Source organism: Perca flavescens, chromosome 2 (genome assembly GCF_004354835.1).
Source record: "Perca flavescens isolate YP-PL-M2 chromosome 2, PFLA_1.0, whole genome shotgun sequence".
Classification (NCBI taxonomy): domain Eukaryota; kingdom Metazoa; phylum Chordata; class Actinopteri; order Perciformes; family Percidae; genus Perca; species Perca flavescens.
The window spans coordinates 20386500-20401176 of NC_041332.1; the positions used below are offsets into that span (position 1 = coordinate 20386500).

The following is a 14677-nucleotide window of genomic DNA, read 5'->3' on the forward strand; positions in this document are numbered from 1 at the left end:
GTGTGACAGCGCTTATTAAATTTAAGCAGGTAATAATGAAAATAGCTCCTCACCACTTTTTATTACATTTTTGGGAGGATGATTTGGATTGATTAATTAAATAAAGTATGAGCACCCAGTGCCTACTGATGTCTGGCAATACAAAAGTGACATACTACAAAGTTGTGCATTTTCTTTGGGCTACTTAAACAAGCTGCAAAGGAGATCCGTGCTTGATTAGTGTTGTCTGACCTCCTTCTTTACTGATTGGGTGATTAGAGTTCAAATCTATTGGCTGTGAAAGCCACAGGGCGGAGTTGATTATCAAAACGCCACCAGGTGTCTAATAAGCATCTGGTGGCGTTTATTAAACGCCTGGTGACGTCACACGCGTGGTGGCGTTTATTAACCGCCAGGTGGCGTTTATTAGACGTGTAGTGGCGTTTATTAACCGCCAGGTGGCGCCACAAACGCCGTTCAAAACGCCGTGCGAATTGTGACGAATTGTGACCCTTTTGGCTTTCCACAGTCTCAGAACTGTGGCCGCCTTGGTCTCGTGAGATTATCGTTGCCCACGTGTGCATGACGTCAGAGCAAGTCGGACACAAATCTAACCGGCATGCATTGGGCGGCGATCGCCGGTGATCGATTCTGCGCAGATCTGGCTCATCTCGAACGAGCCTACTGCCAGAGCCTGTCTATGGAGAGCCCGTTCACTCCCTATCTCACTCCCTATTAGCCCCATTGTACCAACCCGGAATTTTCCCGAGAGTGGAAGTTCTCCCCTTATTAGACATTCTCTGCTACTGCTTTGCAAATTCGAAACCCAAGCCCATAAACGGACAACACAAAAGCAAAAGCCCACAACACAAATGCAAGATGGGCAATATTACAAGGTAGGCTAATCAGTCTATCACGCTGCATCCTACCAAAAAACCTATTTGCTGTCAACAAGAGTGTGATCTCTTTGAGGTCTTCAGTTCACGTGCTGAGAACATACAAAGAAAAACCACTGTCTGCTCTGTCTGCAGGATGTGGTTGCAGCTTCTTTAAACTTAGCTAACCTGTTTTCATTTCTTCTACTTTCCGAAGATGCATATCATTTCAGTTGGTATGAGAAGTTTTCTTGTATACCAATTATTCACTTGGTTATGCTTGAAACACTCAACTATTGAGGACATAGTTTTTCATAAAGAAAATGGCACTGACCGGTGGTTCTCATGTCAGTGTCCAAACATACCCTACAGATCCTTACACAGTTAATTTCAATTATACAAATGTCTTAACTTCAAAAACTTTAATTACAACATTAAAAGTGTATCTTGCTTTTATTCTTTTTTATATATTATATTTATAATTCATGTTACGTCACCTTTTTTTGAAATGCTAAAAAGCATCGGCCAATACGGAATCATTTTTTAAACATCATCTAATAGACTATTAGCTTATATAGAATAGTAGGCCTTCTTTTACAATAGACATTTTAATATGTTTATATGACATGCAATTTTTTGAAAAAAGCTTCAAAAACGTGGCGCACAAAAAGAAGAAAAAACGTCAAAAAAGCACAGAGACAAACGGCAAAAGTGACAAAAAAAACTTTGAAAAACTTCAAATCTCGACCAAGAAAAACTAAAAGTTGCTTACCAGTTGACGGGAAGACAACACAAGGGTTAATTCTATTGGTTAGTGAGACTAGCAATAGCCACAGCAATTCCTATTTCCCTTTACAGTTATGTATGTAATAATTAAAATAAATTGATTAAAATTAAAAATAAAAATAATAATTGGATAGTGAGGTCATTTTAAAACCTGACACATTTTTCAGCTAAACAAGAACCTTAGCTGTACCTTTACCTTCTTGTTTTCAACATTACAGCATTGCAGCCAAGCTACATATCACGGTCTAAGGATCAAATCAGGTTGCACATCATCAAACAACAGTAGAGGAAGCCCTATTTGCGTACTGTCTGTGGGGTGTATATATGTGAGAGACAAAGACAGTATACAATCAGTGCGGCAGAATGAAGCACCTCTGTTGGTCCACACTGTTGCTCTGTGTTTTTGCCAATGCAGGTATGACCATTTTCTTTTCTTTAATCTTCAAACATTTTTACATTTTGTTGTTGTTGTTGAAGTCTGCCTGCAACAATGTTCACTAGACAAGCTAAGAGGATTTTTTTTTTTTAAACTATGCAAAAAGGTTTCAGTTGCTGCTTTGAGGAAATGCTGTGTAGATGGTTTGTCGTATGTTTTTAAACTGTCTAATCACACAGTTTGTCTCTATTATGACAGAGAACAATGCAGTGTGGCAAGAGGCTGGCAAGAACGTCACCTTAAAGTGTTCCTCCGCTGGATGTCCCAGCAGCATTGAAGGGTATGATGGGATGTATCTGTATCACAGTCGAGATCAAGATCATAAGCAGCAGAAAGAGGTGCTTTACTATCACCCCTATCCAGGAGCAACTGACAAAATAACCCCGCGAATTGGATACACAGGCAGGATTGAGACAAAAGGATCACTGTTGAACCACAACATCACCATCAGCAACCTGACCGTGAACGACTCTGGTTTCTACAGTTGTGTCTACATCAAAAATATTCATGTCCCATGCAGCACCTACACACTTTTCATAAGCGGTGCGTATACTTTTTCTTCTCCAAAACTACACAAGGTTTTTTCTTAAGGGTAGTAACCCAAGTACTGTACGTACATATACAGTAGGTACCTTTTTCAGTTAGCCATTTCATTCTACTGTATACTTCTAGTACATTTCATAGGGAAATACGTCATAAGGAAATGTACTTTTTACTTCACTAAGTTTGATGGCTATAGTTACCAGTTACTTGTGACTCAATTTAGATTTTACATACAATATGGTGAGTTTCTAAACTATGATACATTTATAAAGATATTCAAAAGTATACAAAAGTGGTTAACATTTTTGTTTCGTTGACCCCACTGTTTGTGTTTCCTTTCTTTAAATGTTTTCTATTCCTCTTTCTTGTGAGCTTCTAAAAGTGAATATGCGACAAAATCGGCTTGCAAGTTTTATTAAGGTATCCCACATGGTGACATTACCTATGTTTTGTGCTTAATAAGACTCCAGGGGATATTCTTACATACTAGATCCAAATAGCAATAGCAAATGAAAAACCATTATATTATTCATGTTGCTAAATTTTTCTTATAACACATGTACTTTAACTTCAGTAATATATTCAAATTGTAAGTGTAATATAGTTTTATTATTTAATGTTATTACTACTTTCATTAAGTAAAGGATCTGAATACTGAATACTTCCGAATTCTCCACCACTGGTGGACAATGTCTTAGTTATTTTAAAGCCATTTTTTATGTGCTTGTCTTATCTACCTTCTTTTAGTATAAGAGGTCATTCTCCCTCATGTCTATGGAAAACTCATTGTCATTTTTATATAATGTAAATGTAAAAAATATGTATCGTTAAAGCTGTGATACAAATGCTATCACTATATGGAATGCTACAGGAACATTTGCATGAGGACATTTTATGGGGTGTAACCCATGTTTGCCTGTTCATCATTTAAACAGGAGTGGTACCATGTTCCACAGCAGCAGCAGAAGTGTCTCGTGTCCCTGTCAATGAGAAAAGTCTACCTCTGGTCCTAATCATTATCGCCGCCTGCACCGTCAGCACCCTAGTAATTGTGATGTTGATCCTGCTGATAGTCCCGAGGGTGAGTTCAGATCTCTACACACAGCTATACCTGAACTAAAATATTTGAGTAGCTGGTGGTTACTTACTGTGTTGGGCATATACCATTCACTCTACACTATATTATTAAGAACACTAGTGTCAAAGGGTGAGTTGGAGATGATTATTCATGCTTTCATTTCCTCTCGCTTAGACTGTAACAGTCTTTTTACCCATTTGAGTAAGAAGGAGCTTAACCATCTCCAGGCTGTTCAGAACTCTGCTGCAAGGCTTTTACTCACATTAACAAAAAAGCACACATCACACCTGTTTTAGCGGCACTTCACTGGTTACCAGTCCAGTATAGAATTCAGAATTCACGTTCCTCTCTACATCTCTGACTTGATACAGCTTCATACTCCCACCCGTAGTCTGAGGTTATTAGTGGTTCCCCGCGCTCATTTTAAAACTAAAGGGGATCGATCATTCCAAGCAAGCTCCTAGGCTGTGGAATGACTTGCCTCCCTCTCTACGTTGTGTGAATTCTGTTGAATCTTTTAAAAAGCAATTGAAGACTCTGCTATTCAAGCAGGCTTTTAGTTAGTCAAGTTTTTTTTTTATAGTTGTTTGTTTTGTTTTCTATTTGTATTAACATGTTCTTGTATTTTAATGTGTGGTATTGTATTACATTTTATTGTGAAGCACTTTGCGATTTTTATCAGTGAAAGGTGCAATACAAATAAACTTTATTTACTTACTTACTTACTACATTTAACTACCTAACTAATGTCAACAAGAGGGTTATCTCTAAGATCTTCAGTTCACATGCTGAATACAAAGAAAAACCACTGACTACTCTGCCTGCAGGATGTGGCTGCAGCTTCTAGAATTTAGAATTGCTGTAAGCGGTCATTTTGACCGTAAGATTCTAAACTTTATAATTAAATAGGATAAATACCAATTTAGCATTTATTGTGTTAGGATGTATATATATTTTTTTAAACGAAAGTTTAATTCAAACATTTTTAGTTAGTTATCACACATTTATCAATCAAATCATGGTAAACGCTATCATTTACATTTTTTTACACAGAAAATAAGCTTATCGAAAAAGCTGGAACCGAGCTGATAACAAAAGGAGCCAAGGACGAACCATGAAACAATTACTTACAAATTCACGTGTGTATATTTGGCTTTTTAAACGCAGTCAACACAGGTGACATCTCTTCTTTTGACACAATTGCCACAGACGGGTTTGCGGCATGTGCTGCAGGTTTTTTTGTCTTGTTCTGATTGCAGCTCCTTCTCACCTGGCACTGCTTGACTTTTGTGCCTGCTGCGGTGGTAGCTGCCGCTGCTGACCGGGACTAAGCGTTGCTACCCTTTTCCCCTCCATAAACTCAGCTCTCAGCTCCTCTGCCAACTGCAGCAAAAACCACCTTCTTGATATCTTGCTGCTGGTGCATTCCTTTGTTTAGGTGTTTATTCCAGCCAGGTCGAGGATGTTATAAAATACAGCCACTGGCCATCTTCGTGTACCGCCTTTCACAAATTACGCCTTCGCCATCTGATCCAACACACCTACGCCATATTTGGTGTTATTATAATAAGTCACCGACTCAGGCTTTGCCTTTGGCCCATCTGTTATCTCCACACTTGTGTGCACTGAGCTCAGAATGCACACATTTCTTTTCTCGGCTTTCCCTGGTAAACGGTCATTGTCACATTAGCACATTTCAGCACCTTTGTGCTGAACAGCTCTGCCTGCTCTTTTACACAGATGGAGGAAACTCACGTTTGGCTTTGCCCAGGGTGCCAACCAAGCTGGTCTTTTTGGCCTATCAGTTGTAATGTTTCCTCCCTTCCCCTGAAATGGCTCCGCCAGTTTTAGCACCACACTCTCTCCCACGAGCTGACCTCTGCTCCGCGTCTCCTATTTACCTAGATACGGAGCCCTGTTCAGCATGTATTTGGACTGCACATCTGCAGCCAGCCAAAATTTGATGCCGAATTTATCAGGCTTGTTCCCCATGTACTGAATAAATTTGCAAGGGAACAGCTGCTCATTAATTGTCGGCACCAGGCTTATAACAAGCTATGCTGTTCTGCACAAACTTGTTCCAAGTTGCCGACACCATGGCAAACATGTCATCCTGCAGATGAATGCGTCTGGTTTCTTTCTTATCGAACCGCAGGAATTTCATGACCTCTCTAAATCTGTTTCTGTGAAAAGGGGGAAGCCCCATTTTTCTGACCACAGACTGTCCAAATCAATGTTTTTTGCACCCTTTGCCCCGCGGATAAACAGCAGGGCTATAAATGCTTTTAGTTCAGCCACTGTCCGGTCCCAGGAGCTGTCACCACGGTGCCAATGGGCCTCAGCCACAGTACAGTCCCTGATGAGCATGCCATTATCAGATGGACACACAAAGGCTGTGAGCACATCTTCAATGTTGCGCTTTGCGTGCGCATGCTTCTGTCAGGACGTTTTGGCTCTGCTTCCTCCCTTGATGTTCAGTCGGCTGAAGCACCGTCCACGCCGTACCATCCTTCCCCTTTTCCACAGCCGCCTCCGGCCGTGATGACTCAGGCAGGCTGTATTCAGTTGGCTCAAAGGGTACTGGTTCGGGAAGGCCTAAAACAAAAATAACTCAAATAGACTAATGAGGATAATAATAACAATGATAACCTACAATTGCAAATATGACCTGAATAGCTATGCAGCGGATGTCACCGGGAACATTAGCCGTGACCTTGACCTGCTCTCCATGAATATCAGCCGTGACCTTGACCTGCTCTCCATGAATATCAGCCGTGATCGGCTCAACGCCGTCAAAGGGCCCATCAACCGTAACTGTAGCATTTGGATCCGAAGCCTTAGGTAAAAGTCGTCGCCTCTTTTTCCGCTGTTGGCCTACGGACTCACTCTGTGATGAGGATGAAGCGTTGGACCTATCATTCACCCAGGAATGATCGCTGTCACTTTCTTCCTCCGACTCCGATAGAGCCCCAACATCAGAATCAGCCCTTCCATGTTCTGAAGCATCTCCAAGGCCCTTTCAACACTCTTATTCCTCTTCATTCGCTCATTCATTGTTTCCTACAAACGGACATGTTTCCTACAAACTCCTTTCTAAATAGGCTACTGAAATAAAAAGCAGTGTAGGCTACTGCAATCAAATAGGCTACCGGTAAATACAAATAGGCTAGGTGACGCTAGTGACGTTTCTCTAACAGAGACAATGATACTTACTAAGCAACCAAGATGCATCTTCATCCGCGTGAAAAATTACTTAAAGAAGGCCGCAAAAACCCTTGCAGTTAATATGACTGTGTATGGCCAAAATAGGTTAAATTGATCATATTTTCTTTGCCTTTGTGTAATTTATTTTAAAAACCTTTTAAAATGACAATACAGAAACTTTTAGAAAAGTCAGGTACCAGCAGGATTGAATTTTTTTATTCAGCAAAGTTATTACATTTATAAAATCCAAAACGGTGTAAATGACCGTCATGGCAGTTCTAGTGTTAAACTTCCTGTTCTGTTCACATTTCTTCCACCGTCTCAAGATATTGTACATATTATTTCTCTTGGTAAGAGAAGTTTCCTTTAATACATTAATACACCGTACTGATGATTTTTCACTGGTTTATGGACATTGTTTTTCAAAAAGGAAGTTATAGAGCCAGAGTGCTTGAGTTGGTTCCTTTTTAACTGATTATAGATATGGGATCCCCCAATAAAAAAAATAAAAATCTTACAATTTCTTCTACTGTTAACATTTGCCCAAATATTCAATCTTCAATTTCTCTTAATTTGGTCTCTGAAATGTAAAAACTATAATTTTCTGAAATCTGATACAGCGATATTTCACTACCAACAGGTGAAACGATGGACTAGCAGAAGAAGAACAAGAACAAGAAGTGTTTCGCAAGTCTCCAGTGATTATGTGTATGAAGTTATGAACGGCTTTCTCCGTGCTCAAAAGCAGCAGTCGCCGCCAAACCCGTAGGATTGTGCTTGGTATTGCTTGGCATCAAAAATGATTTTTCTTGGTGGCCGTCTTCTTCTTGAGGGTTGGTTTACGTGTTTGACTGTTTGTGATTTTAATCAACACATCAGACAAAATGTAAAATACATGTTTAATAGCTAAACATGGAGTATTAAATCTCTATATTTGACTGATTGATCAAAAGTAATATAATACATGCTTAAATAATGTTCTTCATGTCTCATATCGTATTAAAATGGTTTATTAACTCACATAATTAATCCATACATAACTACGACACACGCGAGGCATTACTGGAAATTGCGTGGGCTTGCAGGGGCTTATGCTCTATAAAAAATACAAACAAAATGTATGCGAGAAACAAAACCGAGAGCTAAAACTAGGCTATATGATGAGCAAGTAAGAGATGCAACACTGGTGCAGGAGGCTGAAATCGCACCGGTCTGATCAGTCAGATTATTGATTTGATTAGATTTACCATAAGACACAATATGTGGCTATATTTTTGAAGGTTGTTTATGACAGCTGTGAGGAAGTACAAACCACATACTTAACAGGAGGGGGTAGGTGTAAATGTGTGGGTGGTTTGCATGTCTAAGTTTTCACACAATATTTATATTAATACAAATCTAATGTAACCATATATTCATAATGGAGTTAATTAGGCATGATTATGTTAAATGGAAAACATAAAAACGAGAATGATGATGGTGAAAAAGGTGGTGATGATAATTGTTACCGTAAATTAAAAGCTATTAGTAAGGCAATTCATGTTTTATTTTATTGTGATAATTCTTGTTTCTGGTTCAGTGTTTTTGCTTTTATAGTTTTTTCTTCTGCATATAAGGCATATACTGTACTGTATATAATGCAACATTTGTGCTGTAAATTCATCTAATGTACTTCACGTGACATTTAGGCCTATTCTGTGGTATTTATACCTTCAACTTTTGACAACATGGTGGGATTTGGTGAGAGTGTTGGTCTTTAGAGGAATACATACTGAAAGATGGTTACAGCTGTGACACCTTTACCGCAGTTCAAAACCACCTATTTGCAGACTTTTTTCTATTTGGTCTGTGTTCTCCAGAAGCTGTCTGCTGTCTATCCTCTGCTTGTTGTTACTTCTCTGTTTTTTACAACTGCCTCCTTTGTCTTGATTCATTGATTTTTATTTGATGACTAGATGACCCTCTTTTGAATTGATACGCTTCCTGAAATGGTCATTTTTAACATGTACATGTCTGGAGTATTAAAAAAAATGACCCCTTAAATTCCTTTTTTGTCTTTTTGTAATTGAAGAGCTGACATACAAGGAGGTGGCAGCAAGAGTCAAACTAACTCTGGACCACATGTCAGGTTATGCAAATAAAATAAAATAAGTTTTAAAACCATTTATTCAGTCCATTGATGCTGTGTGCCCTGATGTGGATGCTCTCTTGTTATTGACTGGTAGCCCATAAGATTATTTTAAACTATTTTGCATCCTTTTGAGTCGTTACACCTGTAACAAAAGGCTACTTTATTTACTGTGTCATAATGTGTGTCTCAGTTGTTTTTTTTCTCTCTGCCACTCGGTCTCTGCCCATTTCTATTTTTAGCTTTGCCGTTTCTATTGTTTTTTGCATTTTCTATTATGTCCTGTTGCAACACACATCCCCATTTGACTTGTGAATGGTTCTTGTATACAAGAAACTATATTCTAATTATATAATCATAATTATGAAAATTATTATTGTGAGCATGATATATATGTATTCAAATGAGCACTGTTGGCCTATCAATATATAATATGAACACAGTAAGATTTTTCAAAATGTTAAATTGAATAAGAATGTGTGAGGAGCAGATATGTGTCTGTCCAGTGTAATATAGCAGAAACGTTTAGTGTCATGTCCATTTAGATGCAGCAGGTGGCTGCTAATGCTAATATGCATGCTGGCTCACTGGCAGGGCTGACCGGGTCACTTCCTAACTGTCCTAACAAGTGAGATTGTCTGAATGATAGCCTAAGATCCTAATATTTCTGTCGTACAAAATCCATGTTTTTTCATTTCCTTCTTCAGAGTGAAAGCCATTGAAGTATAATTGCCAGTCTCACTTTTAACCAGAAGAGGGCAGCATTGGTACAAGTATTTTTACTGCTAACGCAAGTACTGTACTTAAGTACAAATTTTCGGTACTTGTACTTTACTTGAGTATTTTCTTTTCATGCCATTTCAGAGAGAAATATTGTACTTCTTAGTAAGATTTTTGCACACAAAACACATGCAGTTTATAAAATACAATGTTTTATCATAAATTAAACTATCCAACAATATACAGGCCTATAAATCCAGCTAAAAGGATTATCCTGTTCAGCAGTCACAGCCCACTCACTCTGACATCTCTCCATTAGTGCATGTATAGGACTTAGGCATCATCATGTTAGTGTATTTCAGGCCTGTGGATAGTGTGTAATAACAACAGAGTGTAATTTGTAATTTCCCTATTGGGGATCAATAAAGAGTATAAATTATTAATTATTATTATTATGATTAGCTGATTAAACACTCTTGATTGACAGAACTGTTTTGGTCGTTTCCAGTTTCTAAAATGTGAGGCATTTTCTGCATTGAATAGCCTACTTTTACTTTTAAGTAAATGTACCTGATGATACTTACTTAAGTGACATTATCAATGCAGGAATATTACTTGTAATAGAGTATTAGTACTTTTACTAAAGTAAAGACTACTTCTTCCACTATTGCTGCAACGCATACAAACGTGCCACTGATTAGAATTCCATTCAATCACAGTTGTGCACATTTTTAATAAGCAACAAAGTAAACGTTGTTAAGCAGCGCTGCAGTATGCTTACTCAGTGCATCTGTCAACCACAGAGAGAATCAGTATCCGTATCTGAGCAGAAGAGGAGTCTGCTTGGGAGTGTAGGCCTCTCAAAGTGGTGATAAAGTTTCCACAGCATAAGAGAACATCGTTCTCCGGTGCTTAAGTATTCTCCCCCTCAATCAATCAATCAATCAATCAAGTGAAGTCACTAACTCACTTTTTTTCCCATGCTCATATTATACATAAATTGAACAACTAATTGTTATCGAGAAGTTGCTATCCATGCAGCACACGCACAAACACACACACACACACACACACACACACACACACACACACACACACACACACACACACACACACACACACATAATTGAGCTTCGGAGAGAACGGGTGACGGCCGGTCCATCCAATAAATGGTATTCCAAGGCAGCACTCATTTATTGCTGCGAGAGAATAATCATTATTTTGAATAGTGATTATGTAGCCCTATACACTGGATAAATACCAAGTTATCTCCAATTGGGATCTGTGCGCGAGAGCGCGTCAGTGGAACTCAGCCCCTCCAACATGCCCCCCTCCGCCCCCCCTCCCCCCATGAGCTCACATTTATGTTACCATGGTTGTGCGGTCTCGAGACTCTCAACTAAAGTGCACGTCATCGAGCTCCGCGGATCACACGGCATTTTTTGCATCTGCGCTGCCTGCAGTCACGGTGTCATCACGCATTGGGAGCGAGCCGCACACGAACAAGTGCGGGGAAACTGAGAAAACAAAGTCGACTACAGTTTTCTTTTGGACGCGAGACGAACAGAGCCAGGTTTCCTCCAGGACCAAAGCACTGATTTGACTGACAACTGAGAAAAGCAGAGCAGCAGCAACCTACAGCATGAAGAAGACTCCCAATTCAGGTACAGATGATTCAAAAATGCTAAAATGCACTTTATATGGTAATATTATATTGCATCATTTAGACTAATTTGATCAGATTTAAACTGAAAAAAAATTACAAGTAGGAATTATGTAGGCTTTAAAGAACGTGACTATTCATTTACATGCTTAAGTATGATTTATAAAATACTTTTGCAATACCGCACACAATATGTATGAGTATAGCATACTATTTATTAAATCAATGTAGGCTTTAGTTTGGATACATTTCTGATGAAGTTTTGTCGCACAATATTTGTTACCCATTAGAAGACTGTGTAAAAAAAAAATAGTATTGCTGAATGTTCTCTTTAAACTTTATTTCTGTTTTTCTTAAGTTGTCTTTATCACTTACCGAACTTGCCAAACTCTGTCACTCTTGGCCCTCTGTTGTTTTGAGCAAGTTTCTTTGTAGGCTGAGTGTGCAGCACCCAGGGGAGAACCTCGGGGTCCCCTGGCCATTAAGTCTGATGTGCGTTATCATCTGTCCTTCTCAGCCTGACCTTCTGTATGGATGCACTGGCCCCTTCAGGCTGCACTCTCTTCATAGTGTTGCGCGCGTGTGTGTGTGTTTGGCTTTAACAAACATTTTGGACTTTTGCTTGCTTATGATGTCAGTGTACATGGCTTTGCCTGCTATGCCTGCTCATGCCTGCTTCTGCATTGTACATGTTTGACATAATATAGTTGTGTGTGTGTGTGTGTGTGTGTGTGTGTGTGTGTGTGTGTGTGTGTGTGTGTGTACTATACCACACATCTCTGGCTTAGCTCAGGCCCCATCTGTGCGTTCCCCCTCTATAAACATTTGGGAACACAGGATGGGCTCTAGGGAGAAAAATATAGCACTCTAGATTAAACAGACTCAGAAATGTGGCACAAGCTAATGCTGTGGAGGCTTGTGTTGAAAAAGAAACATTGTAACACCGAATTTGAAGAAAACCTTGTCATCTTTATTTGTGCCATAAAGACTAAAATAAGACCACAAAAAAAAGCTCATATCCACATCTCTTTTAAAGTCGTCTGGAGATATGTCCAAGTCAGTTGCTAATGCATACATGACGATGTCTTTTACCATGTCAAAACTTGAGACCTTTAGTGTTATTAAGTTACAAGTAAATTAAGTTTTACAGCCATCACGTCTGAAATTCTCATTTTTGTGACTTAAAGTCTTACTTAAGTCCAAATCTCAAGTCTCTATTTTTAATTATCTGTATGTGCTGTTACATTATACATGGTGCACACTTGAGTTCCTCCCAAAAATCTGATTTATTAAAGTATTAACCATGTGCAAAGCAACTATCACAAACACAGCAACCGTCTGGAGCCGTAAGCAATTAGTGCTTGACCTTTCGGGGAATAGAAATGTGGGAAAGGTCATACGTAGACTTGAAGACTGGCCTTTTTAAGGAGTCTTATCACTATCTGTCAGTTTCTATCTCTGGAGGTCCTCACTGCTGCACCTGCACTGAAACGGCAGTACTATACAAACACCCTCAAACTATCTGCTGTTGACTTCATCCAGTGGCAGATTGCTAGTTCAGAAGGTGGTCGGACTGCAGAGAAGGCAACAACGGTGGCATTGTCACTTCAAGTGTGTGAGAACAGTTTTTAGGTTGTATTTACGTTGCTTTTTCACACATTTACCAGAATACAAAGGAAGTCCAGATGTAATAATCCATGCAGCAGGCTTGGACAAGCTAATTATCGACTGTATTTGCACCCTGAGGTCATACATACTTTGCTCATTAGGGTGACTGGTAGTCTGAACTGTCTCCAAGCAAAGACAATCCATAAGACCGGGCACCCTCACTCAGCACAAAGCTTGTAGTAGCTCCAGCAGTTTCTCCATGCACCATCTTTGACCGTAAAGTGTCAAATTATCTGTCAGGCTGGAGGATTTCATGTCTGGACTGAGAGAGAACCCAATTAGCGGTATGATGGCGAAGATTTTAATTTAATTTTAATTGGGAGTCTTTTTAGTCTTTTCTACATACTGTATCTGTCAAATTATTTCAAGCAAAAGATCTCGTTTGAGTGGGCTGTCTCAAAGTGTGATAATGCTGGAGAAAGCAGATGTTTGAAGTTGTGCAGATGTGTAACCGAGAGCAGCTCTCATCTGTCAAAATGGTCAGTACAGACCAAAAAACCCTTTTATATCAGATCTCTATCAGCTTATGTTGTTGTAAACATGTCCTCCTATGTATAGTTTTTTACCTCAATAACAATGTCCAAAAACTACATATAAATGTCCAAAAACCACTAATACAACATCAAAACTATGTTGTAAAGAAAATAATCCACATGCTTTTTGGGAAGAGTTCATTACTGTAGATCCATGTTTTCTCCAGTCACTCATGTTTAATTTTTCTCCCCGAGTGGGAGCATTGTGTCATCCCTCAGATCACAAACACAAATATGTTGGCTCCCATTTAAGAAAGTCCAGTGAGACCTGGAGCTTGTTGGGCTTAATGAACTGGATGTACCCACGTTGTTCTGTAGTTTCAAGTAATGTGACCCTGAAATGAACAAGGAGTCTCAGTGGAGTAAATGCACTGTTCCTCCCCCCTTTTTTCTTTCTATCTTCCTACGCATGAGAGATCCCAGTCAGCTGTGCTATATATTCTCATGGTTGGGTCATTTTTCAAAACAGGCTCGTCCTCAGCTTCAATAGACTCCTTTGTGGTGAACATTTGCTGGGGGCTTGTTGTGTGGATTTGTTGAACTTTTCGTCTTTAATAGAAGATTTGATAAAAACTCAGGGAAGCGTTCTTGATGTTGACTTGTGGATGGAACTGACAGATGTGGTATTTTTAGGTCCTCATGTTAGAACTATAGACTACACATACACTGACTATCACAATGGTGGATGTCTTGGGGAAACATTCTCATCTCTGCCAGTTTTACAAGGAAATGACTAATCATTACAATGACTCAACATCTCAACGCTGTTTGGCACACTAGAGGGGGTGACGGCCAGGATTAAGCCTGCTGGATTAGATTTACTGTAGTGGCTGACATGTGCAGACTTTGGCCCACACACTAACATTTTTGACTTAGCTGTACTTTGTGTTAGACTGGGGATGTACTTCTAATAAGAATATGTCACTTTCATAATACAGGTCCCATCTGGATCCAAACACAAATTTAATTTCAGTGAGATTGTATCATGATGATATGATCATATCATGGCATCATTTCACTCAATTCTGTTATCCAAATGAATGATTCTAAACAAATTGTAATTA

The 14677-nt window shown here is 39.2% G+C and overlaps 2 protein-coding genes across 2 annotated transcripts in view; both read left to right on the plus strand.

Moving 5' to 3' along the window:
* Positions 1-711: 711 nt before the first annotated feature.
* LOC114572338 (uncharacterized) lies at positions 712-9064 on the plus strand. Its single transcript, XM_028603934.1, has 5 exons — positions 712-875; positions 1859-2055; positions 2275-2619; positions 3555-3700; positions 7542-9064. The coding sequence occupies exons 2-5, from the start codon at positions 2004-2006 to the stop codon at positions 7668-7670; spliced, it is 672 nt and encodes a 223-aa protein (XP_028459735.1). The 5' UTR covers positions 712-875; positions 1859-2003; the 3' UTR covers positions 7671-9064.
* A 2064-nt stretch (positions 9065-11128) lies between these two features.
* septin9b (septin 9b) overlaps positions 11129-14677 on the plus strand; it is a 76189-nt gene continuing 72640 nt past the window's right edge. Inside the window, exon 1 of the mRNA XM_028593083.1 lies at positions 11129-11413. Within this exon, the coding sequence (XP_028448884.1) occupies positions 11392-11413 (22 nt within the window). The 5' untranslated portion in view covers positions 11129-11391. The remainder of the gene's footprint in view (positions 11414-14677) is intronic.

Coding starts and splice junctions, on each gene's coding strand:
- LOC114572338 (XM_028603934.1), top strand. CDS start 2,004: ATGAAGCACCTCTGTTGGTCCACACTGTTGCTCTGTGTTTTTGCCAAT. Junction 2,056..2,274: donor CTGTGTTTTTGCCAATGCAG/GTATGACCATTT, acceptor CTATTATGACAG/AGAACAATGCAGTGTGGCAA. Junction 3,701..7,541: donor TCCTGCTGATAGTCCCGAGG/GTGAGTTCAGAT, acceptor CACTACCAACAG/GTGAAACGATGGACTAGCAG.